Source organism: Apodemus sylvaticus, chromosome 5 (genome assembly GCF_947179515.1).
Source record: "Apodemus sylvaticus chromosome 5, mApoSyl1.1, whole genome shotgun sequence".
In the NCBI taxonomy this organism is placed as follows: domain Eukaryota; kingdom Metazoa; phylum Chordata; class Mammalia; order Rodentia; family Muridae; genus Apodemus; species Apodemus sylvaticus.
This window is the reverse complement of record NC_067476.1, coordinates 143,024,663-143,043,200: the sequence shown is the minus strand read 5'-3', so window position 1 is coordinate 143,043,200 and position 18,538 is coordinate 143,024,663. Positions and strand designations below refer to the sequence as shown.

The window sequence follows — 18,538 nt, the reverse complement described above, 5'->3', positions numbered from 1 at the left end:
CCCTGGAATCTATGAGGGCACCCCTATGGAAGACTCCTGGTAATGGGGGACATGGAGAGTCTCATTGCTAATCATTTCATTGACCCCCCATCCCCGTTGTGTATCCTAAGTCTCTGGGCTATTCAGCCTCTGGTTTCTGGCCATCCAGGCAACATCGAACTTGGACTTCCTCGCTGACCACTCGTTGCTTGGTCACTCCTACAAACTCTGTGCCACCATTATCCCAGCACATTTCTCAGGAAGGACAAATTTGTAGGTTGAAGGTTTTGTAGCTGGGTTGTTGCTTCTGTCCCACCCTGGTCACAGAAGATGGCCAGTTCAGTCGTCATTGTAACTTGTTATGTCTTGTTTGGTTCATTTCTCTGAGAGGCCTGATGTTTTCTGAAGGGAAATAGAGGAATGGATCTGGGGGAATAGGGGAGGTGTTCGGAGATGCTTGGAGGAGAGGAGGGAGGGGAGGCTGTGATTGGGATATAATGTGTATGAGAGAAGAATTAAAAAAAAAAGAATAAAACAAAATACTCTGACAAGAACAAGAAAAGGAGAAAGGGTTTGTATTTGCTCACAGATAGGCACAGGAAGTCAAGGCAGCAGTAACTTGAAGTATCAGGTCACATCACACCGTGAGAACGCAGAGAGGGTGAATATAAGCTCCCTTTCCTCACTTACACAGTCCAAGATCCCAGATGGGACTCGGTGCCAGCCCCCTCAACACAGTCTTTGCCAACCCATATTCCATGACTGGTCCTCAGCCCTCAGCTCACTGCTCCTCCACCTCCCTACTCCTTCCAAAGATTATAGATTTGTGCTCTGCATGAGGCCAGGGGTATGGATTTTCATGTTCTCAGGAGGGTCTGGCAGAGAGTAACTAACGTCTAGGATTTAGGCTTCAGATTCCTATGGCGGAGATTCAAATCTAGCCGCCATCCGTAGCTAGGCATGCTCAGACAAGGCTCTCAACCTTCCTGGACCCGTTTCATCTGTATAAAATAAATAAAAATAAGTCTACATGTTAGAAAATTGCACTGAAAATTAACTCTGGCACTTGAGGTTTAAAAAAAAAAAAAATCAGGCAGTTCTGCATCATACCACTAGGTGTCACCAAAGGCTTGACTAAAATACTTCCTTCTTGCTTTCCTGAGAGTCCTAAAAACAGTTCTAAAGTGTCTCCATGTGAAAGCAGACAGCTCCCCTGGGAAGGGCTACTCCATTTGAATATTTGTCTCTAAAGGTCACTTGTGGGCAAGACATAATCTTCACACTCAAAATTTATCTAGTAAATTCATGGGACCAGGCTTTGGGGAAGTCATTAAACTCAAACGAAGCTATAAGAGGAAGGCCCTTGTGATGGTGTCTCTGGCTAAGAACAGCTTCATGATGATCCAGGAACAAGGCTCTTCCACTTGCCAACAGATGCCAGCAACCATGCTATGGGACTTCCCAGCCTCCAGATTCATGGGCCATATAAACCTCCTTCTTTTATAAGTTTGGAGTCTCCAGTACTCAGTGACATCAACAGAAAGCACACTTAAAACAGAGGCCTTCTCTCCTGGGGCTTCTACAGTGCAGCCAATCCCAGGTTCCTTAGTCCTTAGTGAGACAAAGTGACAAGCACTATTCTGGGCACAGTGTGCTACTCTGAGTCCCTGCCAATGGCCGAATCAGCTGCAGGCTAATATTTCCTTCCCTGCTCTACAGACAGGGAAAATAAGTCATAGACATGTTAATAACTGGTTGAGGATACAGGGCTGGTAAGCGTGTGGTGGAAGAAAACTACAGCACTCTAGTGACACCGTCTGCTTTCCAGAACTTATATATTTCTTTAATCACCTTGGTAAAATTTCTGGCTACATTTTAAATCATTTGATGTCACATAGCTTCTTTGGTGCCTTTAATATTATTGTTCCACTTTAGGTCCAGTTTTCTGGATCTAATTCTTGGTTTAAAAAAAAAAAATGTTGTGCTGACTTTCAGAAACCAGAATTGTACAATACAGGGTTGGGACAGAAAGATAAACAGCCTGATTTTACACATGTCTCAAATCAGTAACATAAGTGCCCTGAAGATTAGTCATTGAGCCCCAAACCCCACAATCCAGGTCTAACTGAATTCTAGGGCTCTGGTTACCAGTGAAGAGGTTCAGAGATCAATAAGAAACAGAGAAAGGTGAGTGCTAGCGCTCAGGAGGCTGAGGCAGGAGGATAGTGAGTTTGAGACTAACCTGGGCTATCTATACAGTAAATCCCAAGCAGTGTCAAAATAACCCAGGAAACCAATCAAACAATGATAAAAAGGAAAGGGCAGAACTCAGTCTTTACGTTCTGTGTGGTGTGGAGAAAGATCTTCCCTAACTGTGCCTTCAGTTTTGAATACGTTTGTCAAGAATACAGCAAAAAGAAAAAGGAAAGGAAAGGAAAGAAAAGAAATGAAATGAAAAAAGAAAAGAAAAGAAACAGCAAGTGGAGCTAGACATCAAAACACACTGTAGAAAGCTACGGGCTGGGGAGTCAGCCGGAGTTCCAGTTGTGACTTCTCTCCCTGGCTGAGTTTTCCTCCTCTTGGAACAAACATAGTAACATCTGTTGGAAATGGCTACTTTTCCAGCTATTCTCAAGAACGCAGTAATTTCACTGGGGCTACTCCATCCTTCTGTCAAGAATTAGACTCATCTGACCGTCTCCAGACTCAGATTCTTAGAAGACACTTAACAGAAACAGGCTTGCATCTGCATGGAGGGTGACAGGGAATCCCACTTCCAGAGCCAGCTTCTTAGTAGGTGACAGTCTGCCAATATGATGTACATTACACACCTACCCACACTATAATGTGCATTGGGATGGAGAGATGGCTCAGCAGTTAAGGGCACTGACTGCTCTTCCAGAGGTCCTGAATTCAAGTCCCAGCAACCACATGGTGACTCACAACCATCCGTAATGGAATCTGATACCTTCTTCTGGTGTGCCTGAAGACAGCTACAGTGTACACATATACATTTGATAAATAATATTTTAAAAAGTAAAAAGGTATTAGTCCTCAGTGTATTTTTAAAAAATATATAATGTACATTACACACACACACACATTTACCATATCCTCCTTCTATCAGGTCCCAAACTACCCTGCTGTAGTGGTCTGAATGAGAAATATTTCCATAGGCTCATGTGTTTACACACTTGGCACTGTTGGGACGGCTTTAGAATGTTTAGGATGTGAGAGGCTTGCTGGAGCAGTCACTGAGAGTGGACGCTGCCAGTTTATACCCTGGGCCCACTTCCAGTTTGCTCTATTTCCTGTGTGTGGTTGAGATGTGACCCATCAGCTTCCTGGTCCTACTGCCATGTCTTTCCCACCATTACGGGCTCTAGCTCCGCCCCTACCCCCACCTGCCCCTGGAACCATAAATCAAAATAAAGTCTTCCTTAAGTTGCTATTGGTCATGGTTTTTATCTAAGCAACACTGAAGTAACTAATACACAGTGCTCAGGTTCCTGCTCTACTGAAGTCCCCAGGCAGAGGAAGTGAGTCTGCCTTGGCCTTGAGCTATCTTCAAGGCAGGCCGTGGGTGGTCTATACACACACACACACACACACACACACACACACACACACTGTACTTTAATTACTGCTTAAAGTATTACTTCTACTTGTAGGAAGTCAGCCCTTGCTGACTCTGGTGATTTGAATAATAACCCCTATAGCTTTACAGGGAAAGGTACTAGTAGGGTGTGTGGCCTTGCTGGAGTAGGTGTGGCCTTGCTGGAGTAGATGTGGCCTTGCTGGAGTAGGTGTGGCCTTGCTGGAGTAGGTGTGGCTTTAGGAAGTGTCACTAGGGAATGGGCTTTGAGGTCTCTGAAGCTCAAGCCAAGTCTCAGTGGCTCACTGTCTCTCCTGCTGCCTGTGCATCAGGGTAAAGAACTCTCAGTCCCTTCTCCAGCACACCACCATGATTCCCGTCATGACGATAATGGACTGAACCTCTGAGACTGTAAGCCAGCCCCAGTTAAATGTCTTCCTTTATAAGAGTTGCTGTGGTCATGGTGTCTCTTCACAGGAATTGAAGACTGATGGGGAGGACCTTGACAGGTGACTACAGAGGAGGGGACACTACCTCCAGAGAGGAGTAACAGGATCAGCTTGGTAAGACTCTCCTGGCTGCAGCATGAAGGACACCTGGGATTTCTGTTGCTGTGATAAAAACAAAACAAATAAACAAAAACAGTAACAAAAAACTGACAGAGAGCAGCTTAGGGGAGAAAGAATTAACATGATTTACAATCCCAGGTTACGGTCTTTCATGGGTGGGGGTGGGGGTGGGGATGGGGGTGGGGATGGGGGTGGGGGTAGAGGAAGGTCAAGGTGCCAGGAGCCGGAAGCAGCTGCCCACAGTCATGGGCAGAGAGAAAAGAATGCACACAGGCTTGGGTGCCCACCCACCTTTCTCTGCTTATACAGTCCAGGTTCCAAAGCCAGGGAACGGTGCTGCCAACTCTCACACCGTGTCTTCCCATATCCATTAACGCAATCAAGAACATCTTCCACAGACATGCCTATGGGCCAACCTGCTAAATAAGTCCCTTAACGAGACTCTTTCAGGTGATTCTAGGCTACATTGGCAAAACTACCCATTATAGGGACTGTTTGGGGTTTGACAAGAGTCAGAACAGAGAAGCCAATACAAGCCTGTGGGAGGCTGGGAGGGTGGTGACCTGGATCGTGAGGAAAAAAAGGTCTAAAGGGGGCAGGGGTCCCCAAGGAAAAGACAAACTTTCAGAGGGGACAGAGTTGAGGAAAGCAGGTGTCCTGGTTGGGTGCCACGTGGATGGGGACAATTTCGGAGGCCTCGGCAGGAAGTCAAGGTTGACTTAGCCAAATTTTAGGGCAGAAAGAGTTTCTGGGTCATTCGAAATCCCAGGATCCAAATGAAGTGGACCAAGGGAGAAAGCAACCAGAGAAATGGAGCAGAGGTCTGAAGCCATGCCTCCTTCTAGCTTTGCAGAGTTCCCATAAGAAGGTTGGCCACTAGGGCTTTGGCAATGCCCACACCTACCACAGACGTACTAGAAATATACTTTCTGACCCTTGTTTTGGGGTCTGTATAATTACAGAGCTTTTCTACACCCACCCTTGTTCTGAATACCGACATGGAGACCTTATATTTACTAATAAGCTTCAGACATTAAAGCCGGTCAGGTTCTGAGCTATTCTAACCCAACAAAGCTAGCCTTAGGCTAGTTCTCAGACTGCTTCGGAGCCACATGGCCCGACACCTGCCATCTTGGTCTAGCCTCGGCACTTCCTTCTTCATATACTTCCCACCTGAAACTGTCTCCCTCTCTCTGAGCACGGAGGTCCCGCCTTTGCCTTTCCTGCCCAGCTGGAGACTGTTCAGCCCTTTATTTTAACCAATCAGAAGATGCTGGAATACAATGTTTTACAAAATGCTGAGTCAAGATTCCTATTTCATAATAATGACAATGCCAAAGTCCAGCTCTGCAGCCAGATCTCTGGATACAGAAATCAGCATCTGAGTACACAAGGCACGAAAACATTCTGCAACAGGGTCTTTTAAAATATGCTTTCTCAGCCTGGCGGTGGTGGCGCACGCCTGTAATCCCAGCACTCTGGGAGGCAGAGGCAGGCGGATTTCTGAGTTCGAGGCCAGCCTGGTCTACAGAGTGAGTTCCAGGACAGCCAGGGCTACCCAGAGAAACCCTGTCTCCAAAAAAACAAAAACAAATATAGAAATATGCTTTCTCCTACTTGTTGTTTGTTTGTTTTACATAGCTTGATGAATGTTTCCCTTGAGACCATGGACCTGAACCAAGTCTTTGCTCCGTCCCTTCCCCTCCTGACCCCTGAAACCACTAATTTGCGCTATCACCTTGGTTCAGTTTCACCGACTCTTAAACTGGTCAATGGGATGGTGCTCTTTGCACTGGTTTGGGTCCAACTCCTTTTAACACACATCCTGTATGTTAAGTTAATCTGCAGTATTCTAGTGGTTTGTTACAGTTATGCATAAAATATGTGTGCCCCTCACATTTCAGAGGGGATTGGTTCCAAGGCTCCAAATATGGGGATGCTTAAGACTCTCATAAAATGATGCAGTGTTTACAGGTACCCAACACACATCCTCCCACACACACTTCACTCCAGCTCTAGAAAACTGAGCTAACTCTGCTTTGGGACCCAAGGACAAACAATTTATGTGCAACATTTACAAATCAAAGCAGACCTGGCTTCCAGGTTCTCCCAGCATCCCTCAGTCCGCTCCTGGCCCCCAACCCTGAACTTTCTAGGCCAGAGGCTGGGCTACCCTTCCCTTTCCCTTCTGTCCGACCTTTCTCTCTTTCTCTTTCTCTTTCCCCTCCCCCACTCCCCATAGTGACTTTTCTGGCTTCTCACTGAGAGAGCGGCTTCCCAATAAACCTCTTTTCAAAATATTCTAATCTGACTTGAATTGGCTCATTTCACTGGTGGCAGAAAAATAACCTATCAAAACCCTGTAAGAGCTAGAAAAATTCCTTAAGTTTTTTTTAGGCAATGACCACAAGAACAGCTGTCCCTATTCGGTACAGGTGCAAATTCGTCCAAATGTTTTAGAAGCATTTTTGAACCTCCCATGCAGAAGTTATGGCTACCAAGTGCCAAATGTATCCCACGGATTGAGCACTACACAGTCATGTCCCATTCTACTATGGATGGACACTGGGTTGTTTCCAGGGCAGCTGAACTAGAGATTCCTCTACTAAAGACAGTCTCACATAGGACTTCAGGGAGACCCAGGCAGTCCATAAGAGTGGAGGGCCCTGGCACAGCACAGGGGTGTGTTGAGAACAAGGAGGAGATGCTGAGTTTCCTGGAGGGCTGTTCAGTAGCGCATAAGAACGCTAGTTGCCCTGACTCAGTGCTCAGGCTGTACGCATTTAACAAGAGCTCCCTGGCCCTCTGTTTCCTTCTGTTGTTAAGATGACAGAAAACCAGGTACAGGTACAGTGATTCTTGACGACTCAAAAGCAATCAAACAAGAGGGTCACAGTCAAACCTGCTGAGGTCTCAACAGAGGTTAGAATGAACACCGTCCCCGCTCAGATGTGATACGGGGAACTGGGATCTTGTGCACACGAAGGTCCTCTGTGACACTAAGCCATTACAATTATCTGTCACTCATTTCCCTTTTAAGCCCATAATTTAGTGTCTAAAAAAAAGAGAGAAAGAAAGAAAGAAAGAAAGAAAGAAAGAAAGAAAGAAAGAAAGAAAGAAAGAAAGAAAGAAAGAAACTGGCAACATGAAGAACAGGCTACAGAGTCATCTCATTCCCGAATCCAAGGTGTCCAATGTCTCCCACAGTCAGCAGCAGCCAGCTCCACGGAACATTTTTTCTTTCCTGTTTGAACCCCTGCTTTATGGACCAGCCTGTGGCAGTGGGGACAACACAGTTTGTTTGCTGTCTTCCATTTCTGTAGCTTCTTTCCTGGCTCCTCCCTAAATCCTTCCTTCCTTCCTTCCTTCCTTCCTTCCTTCCTTCCTTCCTTCCTTCCTTCCTTCCTTCCTTCCTTCCTTGGATCCCCTGGCTTCTAGACACCACCAAGACCTATGTGCTGAGGAAGGCCCACCAGCCCTTATGCAGTTCCACTCTTTACACCCACAGCGTGTCCAGGCAATTTCCACTGAGACGTCTCAGTCACACTTCCCCTGCGGCCTGTCTTCAGGCTTTTCCACCCTGGCCAAGGGCTCTTCACTTCTTCTTCATACCTACGACCACAGCTTAGGTGTCAATGCCTCTGCCTCAATGTGTGCTTCCAGGTTGATATGATCTCTTCTAGTTCCCTTAGTCACTACCTGTCTGAGTCACCGTGACTCTGTTCTGGAAAGATGTTCTGGTTGCTTAACTGGTCTCCCGGCCTGAACCTCACTTCCAAGTTTTCACTACCTGTCTGAGTCACCGTGACTCTCTGTTCTGGAAAGATGTTCTGGTTGCTTAACTGGTCTCCCGGCCTGAACCTCACTTCCATGTTTTCTAACCCTGAAAGTCAATGGCCTTGGAGAGACCTAGATTTCTTCTTGTTGCCTTGAAGAACATAGCTTCCCATGCCTCTCAAGACAAAAATCCAAATTCATGGCCAAGGTACCTGTCCTATTCCTTGTTCACCTCCCACCCTTAGGGTTGCCACCTCCATGTCTGGAGGTGACATTTCACTCACACAATACACTAATTGAATCTGCCCAAGAAGTCCCTAACCCTCGCCTACTGCAGACACCCGGATTCCATTCACTTCTGTCTTTAATTTGCCCTCTGGTGCCTTCCACGATGCCTAATCACAGACTGGTACGACTAAAAGTGGTTCCTGGGTAGTTCCTCCTCTGTCCCCAACACTCACTCTCACCTCTTGACTGCGAAAATTGGGGTCAGGAGTACATTTCTACCTCCTTAGCCTCTAGCACTGCGCTTGCGCATAATATGAGCTCGGGAACGTGGCTAATAAGCTAGTGAGTGACCACACTGACTCATCTAGACTTTAACAAGCCTGGGGCAAGCCATTTCATCACCCAGAAGGAACCACGTCCTTAGCCCCTTGGTTGAAGGGCCAGATCTGAGCCACGAGAAGTTTCCCCAGAGTGCACAAACCCCAAGGTCCTAGAGCTTCTGGGGAACCATGCTCATCAGAGTAACTAAACCTCGCCCACCCTCGGAGCTCTTAAAGAGTAAGGATCACAATCTGCTGCATATGCATGAAGGGGACCATGGGCCAGAGATTCGGGGCTGCCCTAACTGCGCCTGACCAAATATTCCACGGGTTTGAAAACCTTAGCACCGCATAATTTTATTCAAGTCCACAAAAGGTTCAGAAAGGACATTTCGTGGCGGATACTGAGGGAAGAGTGCCTGAGAGTAGCCTCTCTTTGAGCCGGTTTGTCAGGCGTCCTCGGCAGACAGCCCGATTTTGGACGGGGTCCTTGGACCGCTCCATTAGAAGACGAAGGGGGCGTCTCCCCAGCTCCTGCGGTGTCGGTGGCGAGCTAAGGTGGAGGCTGGCGACGGCAGCGACGGCGACAGTGGCGGCGGTGCCATGGCGGGGCTCGCAGGTATCGTGGCGTCGCCCGCCTGGGCAGGGTGAGAGGCGCTCGGCGCGGCCGCGCCGCCATGTTAGCCCTCTGGGGTCACCTTAGGCGCCGCTTGGCCTCTCGCCGGGGCTTTCCGCGCGGCCGGGGGCGGGCGCACCCTTGTCTGGCGTCAGGTGACCTCCCCTTCTCGCCCCAACCAGGGCTTTGGCGGAGGATGGGGTGGGGTGCTCCATCCCGCCCCTTGGGTGGGTTCCGGGGTTCCTAGCTGTCACTCTGGCCTCCAAGGTCAGCGCGCTCCCAGGGCAGGGCTGGGAGGGGTGGGCGCGACCACCACCACCTCTGTTTCGGACCTTGGCAAGGGGCTCAGCTTCTCGGAGGCTGGACACGCTTTCCTCGCCACTTCTGGGAGGCTGGATACTCTTTCCTCGCCACTTCACACACTCGCTCTCTCTCTCTCTCTTTCTCTCTCTCTCTCTCTCTCTCTCTCTCTCTCTCTCTCTCTCTCTCCCCACACCCCCACCCCCACCCGCACCCAAGGAGTGTGGGGAAAAGGTAGAAGTGGGCCCCGAACGCTCTCTTTTGTGTCTGGAGTGATAGGGTGACCATCTGCTTCGGGTCCCGTGTGCTTCTCACTGCCACCAACTTTTTGTCTTGACACGGGTTTCCTCTCCAGTGTGTGGGGAGTGGCCCTCAAGGGCAGCAGAAGGAACGGAGTGCCTGTCACACTCGCCTTGTCCTGGAAAGGAAGAATGGGGGGCTGGGGATAGTCGAGTTTTCCTTCCTCTGCCAAACCACCTGTAGTTTCCTTCTAGGTCTCATGTCTCTTTTTACTTGGGAAACTGGGGCCTGTTCTAGTTTATAGGTTATTTCTGTTTATAGGTTCTGATCCTCTTTGACCCTTTCAAGGAACTGATTATTGGGGACAGCTTTTCTGCCCTGCTGACATGGTCCAGCAGCCATCCTGTCAGCCATCAGAACTGCAACACAGAACAGGACCCCAAAAAGTTCCACTTTATGTGCCCAGGGCAAGTGTTAGATCGAGCTTGCTTGTTTCTTTCAAGTTTTAAGATTCATTATTGGCAAGAGTTCCTGTTTTAAGATTGGGTTTCTGGAACCTTGGTCAGTTTCCAGGAACCAGATCAATTCCTGATCCAAAAACGGTCATCTTAAAGTTGCTGCCCAAACTGTTTAACTTCTTACCTGTTATTTCTAAGGGGAACGAGAGTTAGGCTGCCCTCTTTTCTTGTTCTCTTTAAAACACACACATTCCATTCAGACTTGTCACTGTGTGATCTACCAAGAGTATTGCCTTCCTATCTGTCTTCCGGCTCTGCCTGGGAATGTTCAGGAATCTGACTCCTCCTGTGGTATGAACCCTGTGGAGGGAGGGGGACAGGGTCATTTCCAGAGAAGATTGTGGCAAACATGCCTCTCTGGCATATGAAATAAGCCAGTGGTCACCTGGAAAAAGAGGCTTTGGTAAACTAGTGTTATGTCTGTGTGTACACATTTAAATCTCCTGGGGAAGATTAACTGCCACCCCAGAGTCTCCTTTTGGGGTGTTGGGTCCTGAAGCGATCCAAGTTTGAAAGTAGATATCTAGGAAGTAAACAGCAGCAAGCCTGCTTCCTTCAAAGCCTCTGTGTAATTAAACTGTCTTTGGCCAGCCCTAGAGTCAAAGCCAGAAATCTTAATTCCTGTCTTGTCCCTCAAATACATTTCAGTCACAATTCAGTTACTTTACAGATAGACTCAAAAGTCTCTTAGAACCCACATCTCTAACAGTTTTGGTACTTAGTGACCTCCGCCCTACTGAGCTTGAACTGATCAGGCCAGATGCAGCTTTCTCTGGAGTCTCATGCCTGTGCCTGGAATCTCATGCGTTGCTAGAGTCCCATAAAACTAGCCCACTTCTCTCACAACATGCCTTCTCTGCCTTCTTCTCTTTAGAGCATGCTCGTTGTCCCAGCCAGTGTCCCTCTTCCCGCCCAGCATTCATTTCTTGGGCCTCCTGGGTAGAGATCTGTGGTATAGTTTTAAATTAACCCTCATGACCCTTAGTATTCCATTTAGAGAGCCAGTCCCAGTTATTTTCTCTCCATCTTTCCCAGATAGATAGACTGCCTTGGTACCTTATCTCGGCACCACCAAATAAACACACCCATCATCGTGGGGAAGGGGAAATGTCCCTTATTCTGGGACAAGTGAATACCACTCTTTTCATTGGGGATGAAAAATAGTCCTTTATCTCAGGACAGATTTAAATGAGGCAGATATGAGAGTCTTAGTTTATTCTCGTCCTCTTGTCCCCTCCTCTCCTCCCTTTTCCAAGTGGTGTGCCCATCCACACTGGGTCCATTGCCCAGCTTTAGAGATATGTGACGCTGTCGCAAAAGAAGCCACAAAAGAACTTTTTGGTGCGCCCCCGCTGCCCTGCAAGGTCCCAGGACACTGTACAAGACAGGAGAGGTCCTTTTCTTTTTTATTTTTTTGCGGAGGTGGTCCCTGTCTCCAGGAGCTTACAATCTAGCTGGGGAGACACAACTAATGCACACTTAAACCAGTACAATTAGCGACTACCACAATATTGACCACAACTGCAGCGTGAGACCAGGGATAAGCAAGATCAGTGAAGGGCCAGGGGTCAGAGAAGGTGTTTTGGTAAAGGTGGGATTCAGTTACTGATTGAATAGGTCCGAATCAAGTGACACGTTTTCTGGAGGGTAGGTGTGCTTTGGAAGGCAGGGGAAAGGGGGAATGAGGGAGCAGGGCAGGAATATGAGTGCCATAGGCAAGGGGCAGCAAGAGGGCCCCCCCCCCCCCCGTGCTAGTTTTCTTAATCCTCTTCCTCCTCCACCCACGCCCTCCACTCCCCCCATGCTGCATGCAGTTGACACTTATTCTTCTGCACAAGATTGAGGGCTTCAGCTGGTGATGTCAGAATGTCCATTCTGCTGGTTGGTGGGATGTTGGATCTCCATGGTAGGATCTTGTGCAACTGAGATGGTACTGTTCCGACTTGGTCCAGATCAGAATGTGGTGCCTATGCCCTTATCTCGAGAGTTGCTCCCCTCTTCCCCCCTCCTCTCCCACCCGCAATAGTGGGACAGGGGCAACGGGGCTAGGAAGGGAACTGATATCTTCATCATTGTTGGTGCTGCTTTTCTGGGGGCCTACCGGCCCCTCACTGACCTTGGCAAGTGCTCCTCTGACGAGGGAGCACGGGGGACCCCCCATTCCTGCGTGGCACTGGCTCCCATGCTGGTTGAGAAGCACAGGAACACCTGATGACACGGCCTCCCAGGGCTGGGAGCTGGGGCCTCAGTTGGGGGCTCGGTGCCTGCGCTACCCCAGCACCTGCCGCCCGGTCCGGGACACCGTGTGTGCCAGCTTCTGCAGAGAGTACCTGAACACCTGCGGTGAGAGACCCAGAACCCACCCTTAGAGAAGTACTCTTGACCCAGAGTGCTACTGTTGCCGCTGCTGCTTGCTGCTGCTGCTGCTTTGCCCCCCGCCCCGCCCCCTGCCCCGCCCGCCTGTCCAGCATAGCCTGGAGTGGCGTGCGAGGCACAGCTTGTCCACCAGTCAGGGCAGCTGGAGCTTTTCCAACTGTTCTGAGAGCTGCATGGCTGCAAGCCGATTGGACCCACAACTTAAGTATACCTCACTTCTCGCAATGGGCTGTGTCCCTGGAGGATTTCGAAAAGCGAATCCTACCCAGTAAATGCAGCATTCCAGGAACACCTTGAAGGAAATATGCAATTCCTTTGGCAAAGGATTCCTTTAGCAGGATTCCTGCAGCAGGATTCCTGCAAAGGGAGCTCTTGGGGGTAGATAGTTTTATGCACAAAGCGCTTTCTTCCAGTTTGGCTTTAAGAGAAGCACTTTTGCGCGCGCTATCGCGCGCTCTCTTTTTCCATAAAATGGTTTGCCCATTTTTTTCTTTTTCCTTTTTCTTTTTTTGGAAGTGTTATTTCCCCTTCCATTTTTGTCCCGCGAAGGGCATTTTTCTCTAGTTTTATTCAGTGTGTGTTTCTAATTCGTCCCCCCCCCCCCCGTTTCTTTGTTTCTTTTTCAATGGGCTTTTATCTAATCCATTTTTTCCTAGTGCCTTTGTCTCACTTAATTTTTCCTGCAGTGTGCGTTTTCTATTTCCTCCCCTTTTCCCTCTTATTTATTTAGATTCTTTTTGTTATTTTTCTTGAGTGCCATTTTCTAACTTCTTTCTCACCCACCCAAGTGTTATATATGTGTACATAGTATATTTAAAGAAAAATTCCCGCATTGCGCAATTTTTTAAGGTGAAAATTTTCTGTTGAGCGAACTGTAAAGTTTCGCTGCACACAAGTGCCCCGCCTCCCTCCTGGGATCGAGCCTGAATATAGCGGGGTATTTCTTACCGCGTTGGTCGCGATCGTCCGCAGCGGGCGACCGCCGCACCCCTGAGTCTTTGTTCCCGGCTGGGCGCGGGCGCACTGGGGACAGGGTCTGCGCGAGGATGTGGGCACGGGAACGGGCGGGGACAAATAGTACCACCGCGGCACTTTGGTACACAGGGATCGCAGCAATTGGGATAGGATGGGTTGGGTAGGGGCAGCAATCACGATATGGATTAAGGGGTCCCGGGGCGCGTTTCGGGTGCCCTCTCCCACCCAAAGCCTGGGTACATACTCACCTGCAACAGCACGCGGAAGATGTACCAGCCGATGATAAGCAGTTCTGCCGAGGCTGCTGCCACTGCGGCCATGGTTCTGAAAGTGGGTCGAGAGCAAGGGTCCGCCGAGGTCTACTGGTCTCGGAGTCCGCTGCTGGGCGCAATGGAGGGTACTTAAGCCCCGGTGGCCGCGCCTTAAGTATGCTCCTGCCACCTAAGTGCGCATGCGCGCTTGGGGGTTGTTGCGAAGGAGGAGTGATGGGGGGCGCTCCTCATTCGCCAGGAGTGGGGGGGAATCCCGTCTGTTCTTTCCACACCGACCCCACCTCCTGAGTCCGCTCTAACACCCTTCCACAAGAGTCTGTTCTGCCCTCTTTTGAAATTCGGTGTAAAATGGAGGGGAGTCTTGGCTCTAGAGTGTAAAATGAAGGTAGGGGTGCAAGCCTCTTAGTTCGACACACCCAAGCCTACAAATTCTTTGTGCTGTGTAACCAGTGCCGCGCCAAAATATACCTTCCATATGGATGGAAAGCCGAAGTTACAGAAGTCTCTCAGAAAGCAAAATGTACACCCTTTTCAGCATCCCTAATAGTCCGTGAATTTTAAACCCACACTAGCTGTTGTGAGAATCTTTGCTCTTTTCTGACTGTTGCTTCCCGCTCTGTCCGGCAGGCGGTGGTGGCTGCACTCCCGAGTTGGACCAGCACTCTGCTCTTAGTAGCTAAAGCAATTGTGTCTACTCTGGGAGGGATGTAAGAAGGATTGGTGTGCTTTGTGTGTTCCAGCAGAGCGAGCTTTATGGAGAAATGGTCCAAATTTGGGACTAGTTTTCTGCGGGACAGATATCGACCTCCGTTTTGTGCTCCCCTCCCCAATCCCTAGTAGGTTCTTTGTACCACCCTGTTCGCTATACAGCTAGAACACAAAATAGGATTTTGCTACAGCCAAGAAGGGTTATGGCTACTGTCTCCTAGATTCAAAGTAAAGCTACTGTCCCTCTGTTAGCGTGACCTTCCAGAGCTTTAGTGGATTGTGGCAAGGGTAGAAAAACCAAATGGTCGGCTACAAGTAGACATTCCCACAGTCCCGGTGGCTGGAGAAAGCTTCCTGGCATGGAGGCCAAATGATATTTGCCTCTATTTGATTAGGTTAATAATTTTGATTAAATACTTACAGAGACCCGTTTCTGTTCAATATCAATAAAAGATGGAAGTATAACAGTCCAAGTGAGTTTGGGTGTTGTGGTTTTGGATTTTTCTTTTTTTTAATTGATTTTCAAAGAATTGGCTGGTTTGGCATAAATGATGCTGAACTACTTGAAAAAACAGCAAACATAGCCCAGGCTGCTTTCTACTGTATCTTCCCATAGCTTGCCAGGATCTGTGGTTCACTGCCTAGACTCTCCAGGTCAGCAGTGCACAGATAACTGCTGTGAAATTGACATACTCCACCACACTCTGGAGCTGCAGATGTAAGACTAGATACAGAGCCCTTCCTTACCACACGGGGGGTGTGTGGGGGGGTGTACAACACCAAGCCCATGGTGTCCTGTGGCAACCACAGGGCGGTATTGTGAGGTCTGGGACCTTTGAGGACGGGCTGCAGCCCCAGGAGGCGATACATGATCTCTGCTGGGCAGGGCCCAGGCAAAGCCAGCCCACTGTAGGGACCGTGCCCTCCTGGGATCCCCCAGTAGAAGCCCAGGGAAGACACACCCCAGGAGGCTATCTTAAAGTAATAATTCGGCTAGGAGTAGACATTCACGGGTGGGTGGGAGGAAAGGGCATTCACATTTGTATTGTTAACCATGATCCATTTTCCCAAATAAGTATACAATTTGTTCCTGTTTTTTTGTTTGTTTGTTTTGTTCGTTTTTTGTTTTTGTGTGTGTGTCTGTCTGTCTGTGTTTTGTCTGTTTGTCATGTTGACTTTTCTCTTCAGGATCCCTGCTGCCTTGTTGATCCCGGGCTGACAGTCAGAGAGCACAGCGGCTCAGCTCCTGGAGAGAGAGTCGAAGAGAACGGAGGGCAGCCGTCTGTGCCCGCTGGCTCCCGTTAGGTCGGTTCCTGCAGCGGTGTCTGGCAGCCTTGGTGAAGGCCCTGCCCGGCAGAGATCATGTATTGCCTCCAGTGGCTGCTGCCCGTCCTCCTCATCCCCAAGCCCCTCAACCCCGCTCTGTGGTTCAGCCACTCCATGTTCATGGGCTTCTACCTGCTCAGCTTCCTCCTGGAACGGAAACCTTGCACAATATGCGCCTTGGTTTTCCTCGCAGCCCTCTTTCTCATCTGCTATAGCTGCTGGGGAAATTGTTTCCTGTACCACTGCTCCGATTCCCCACTTCCGGAATCAGCCCATGACCCCGGGGTTGTGGGCACCTAACGTCTGCCGAGATAGCTTGTCAAAGAAGCAGAAGACGGGAGGGGAGGCATTGACATAGGTCATAAAGCATTGGAGTTTCAAATCCCGCAGTCCTGCGGGTACCACATTCCTAATGGAGCCTTTTGGCCTGTGATGTTTTATCCTTACAATGTGAATAATGGCACTGATAGGTGCTTCTGTTGTAGAGTCCTGTAGTTGTGGGTGGTATTATGGTTGTGTGTTCTGTCACCATATGGGTCCCAGCTGACGGATTGGCCCACCCCCTTTGCTCATTGATTTGGGGAGTCTGTACCTATCCTGGTCAACTACCCTTGGTATGACCTGGGTAGATACAATGTAGTCTCAGTGTCACCTCCATAACCCCTCCTTGTCACACTCTTCCTCGTCCCCTCCTCAGTCCCTTTCCCTGTTTTTCCCGTGGTTCTCTCCCACCCCTATCCTTTTTGGGGGAGCACCTGTCCAAGACAGGGCTTGGTTTTGCACTTATCTCAAATTGAAGAGATTGCTGACGCCCGAGAGCCTCGCTTTTTCATCCTTTGTTCCCTGTTGAGAAGGTGAGACGGAATCATGTCTCAACTGCTCGTTGTCCACAGACCTCCAGTATTGTCTCTGCCTCACTTTTTAAGAAAGAAGCAATGGGGAGACATTGCTCTTTGGCCTGGGTATCTGGGCTCTTGCCTTCCAGCCCAGCCTCTCTCCCTTTGCTCTTCCTCCTGCCTCTCTCAGCCAACCTAAGGGGCTGCCTCATGTCTCCAGTGCATGCTCTTCAGGAGGGAGATGTGCAGTATTCTCGCAGACCCAGTGGTCCCTGGCTGAGTGAATGGGAAAGTATTACACATTTCATAGCAGCCATGGTTCCCTTGATAGGTGTTTGGATATTTTTTGATGTGCCCTGTATGTGTGTGTGTGCACTTGTGTCAGGGTGTATGTATGTACGTATGTGTGAGTGTGTGTGTTGTGTGTGTGTGTGTGTGTGTGTGTATTTACATACAAATACATGTGTATATTCCTTTTGAAGAAGCTTTACTGAATGTGTTCTGATTTTGAGGTTTAGTATAGTAGCTAGCTGTAGTAGGTCCTGCTGCAGTTTTTATTTAGCATGGGGATTGCAGAGCGACCAGCACAGTGGACTCCAAGGTGGTTCCAACCAGACCCAGGGGAGTGCTTGCCGCCATCCTCCCACCAGGAGCCTCTTCAGCGCGCACACACACGTAGACTGTACACTATGAAGAACACACAGCAAGAAAGACTTGGTGACTTCCTACCTGTTTGCTTTTCTCTGCGCTTCAGAAACAAGTGTTTGCACATGAGACTTTCTCCTGGCCCCTGCCCACTGGGGATGAGCATGGTTGTCCTTCCAGTCGGAAATGTCCCTCTCTCGTGTGTGAGTGGGGGTGGTGGGCCAGGCACCGGCAGAGCTGGAGCTGGGCATCTGGGAGTGGGCCTTTGTGCCACACTCGTGAAACGCTCGGACTGCTGTTGTAAAGCTTTCATGTCTGGTGTGTTCGTTCCACAGCTGTTTGAAATGTTTAATAAAGCTTTATAAACTTTACTTTGTGGTTTTATGTGGCTACAGTCCATTTGGGTCATGGTGTTGGGGTTCTGGGTTGGTGGGGGGGCAGGGGGAAGCACACAGGGCTGAGTCCTTGGTGCCAGAGTACCTTAGCTGGAAAATCTGATCTGTTCTCTGGAGAGCAGATGCTGGAATTGGGGAGGACAGCAGGGGGCAGTTCAGGCAGTAAACAGGAGGGAGTCTGGAAGTTTTAAGAGATGAGACGTTTGTACTTCTCAGCTCCCATGGCTTCTTGCCTGAAACTGTTTGCTCTGTAGGACTCGAGAAATGGATCCCTTGATAAACAACTTAGGACAGCTGGGTCTCTAATCATCAAGGAGTTTTATGGTGCTGCCTTTGAAGGAAAAATAAGTGAAACCCCTCGTGGCATTTTAGTTGAAAAATAAATAAGGCTCGCCATCCACCCACCACATCGTAGGTGACAGCTTAGAAACACAGAGAGTTCAGTCCCTTGCTGTGGATGTGCGCATGGTACTGTGAGTGTGACCTGGGACACTCAGTTGGGGCAGCATGTCAGCACCCTGTGCTGGGCATACTCCTCCAACTCTCTCAGATGTGTCCTTTACTGTGGGAAAGCTGTGTGGATTTGTTCCTGCTCTTTTGCATTTTTCTGCCTTTTTTGCATTACTGGCATTGCTGATCTATAATTTCCTCTTGATTATAACTTTCCAAAGAGACAACTGTGATCTGTATGTAATCCACTCGTACCTCTAATCCCAGCACTCGGGAAGCTGAGGCAGGAGGATTCCTCTGAGTTCTGGGCCAGCCTGGGCTACAGAGTGAGACCTTATCTAAACCAAAAATGAAAGTACCAAAGTGACCATTCTCAGGGTGTCTTTTCTGTCCGCTTCAGTGGTGCCCTTGCC

At 49.0% G+C, this 18,538-nt stretch overlaps 2 protein-coding genes across 4 annotated transcripts; one reads left to right on the top strand and one right to left on the bottom strand.

Moving 5' to 3' along the window:
* The first annotated feature begins 8,965 nt into the window (after positions 1–8,965).
* Blcap (BLCAP apoptosis inducing factor) lies at positions 8,966–17,651 on the top strand. Its single transcript, XM_052184140.1, has 2 exons — positions 8,966–9,087; positions 15,662–17,651. Exon 2 carries the CDS (start codon positions 15,836–15,838, stop codon positions 16,097–16,099), a length of 264 nt encoding a protein of 87 aa, XP_052040100.1. The 5' UTR covers positions 8,966–9,087; positions 15,662–15,835; the 3' UTR covers positions 16,100–17,651.
* Positions 11,482–13,949, bottom strand: Nnat (neuronatin). 3 transcript variants are annotated; one of them, XM_052184142.1, is made up of 3 exons: positions 13,742–13,949; positions 13,467–13,554; positions 11,482–12,480 (listed from the first exon to the last, which is right to left on the bottom strand). In XM_052184142.1, the coding sequence occupies exons 1-3, from the start codon at positions 13,811–13,813 to the stop codon at positions 12,251–12,253; spliced, it is 390 nt and encodes a 129-aa protein (XP_052040102.1). In that variant the 5' UTR covers positions 13,814–13,949; the 3' UTR covers positions 11,482–12,250. The 3 variants fall into 3 exon arrangements, with proteins under 3 accessions (XP_052040102.1, XP_052040103.1, XP_052040101.1); XM_052184143.1 differs by lacking the exon at positions 13,467–13,554 and adding an exon at positions 12,735–12,810; XM_052184141.1 differs by lacking the exon at positions 13,467–13,554 and adding an exon at positions 12,730–12,810 and having other exon boundaries at positions 12,334–12,480.
* Positions 17,652–18,538: the final 887 nt, after the last annotated feature.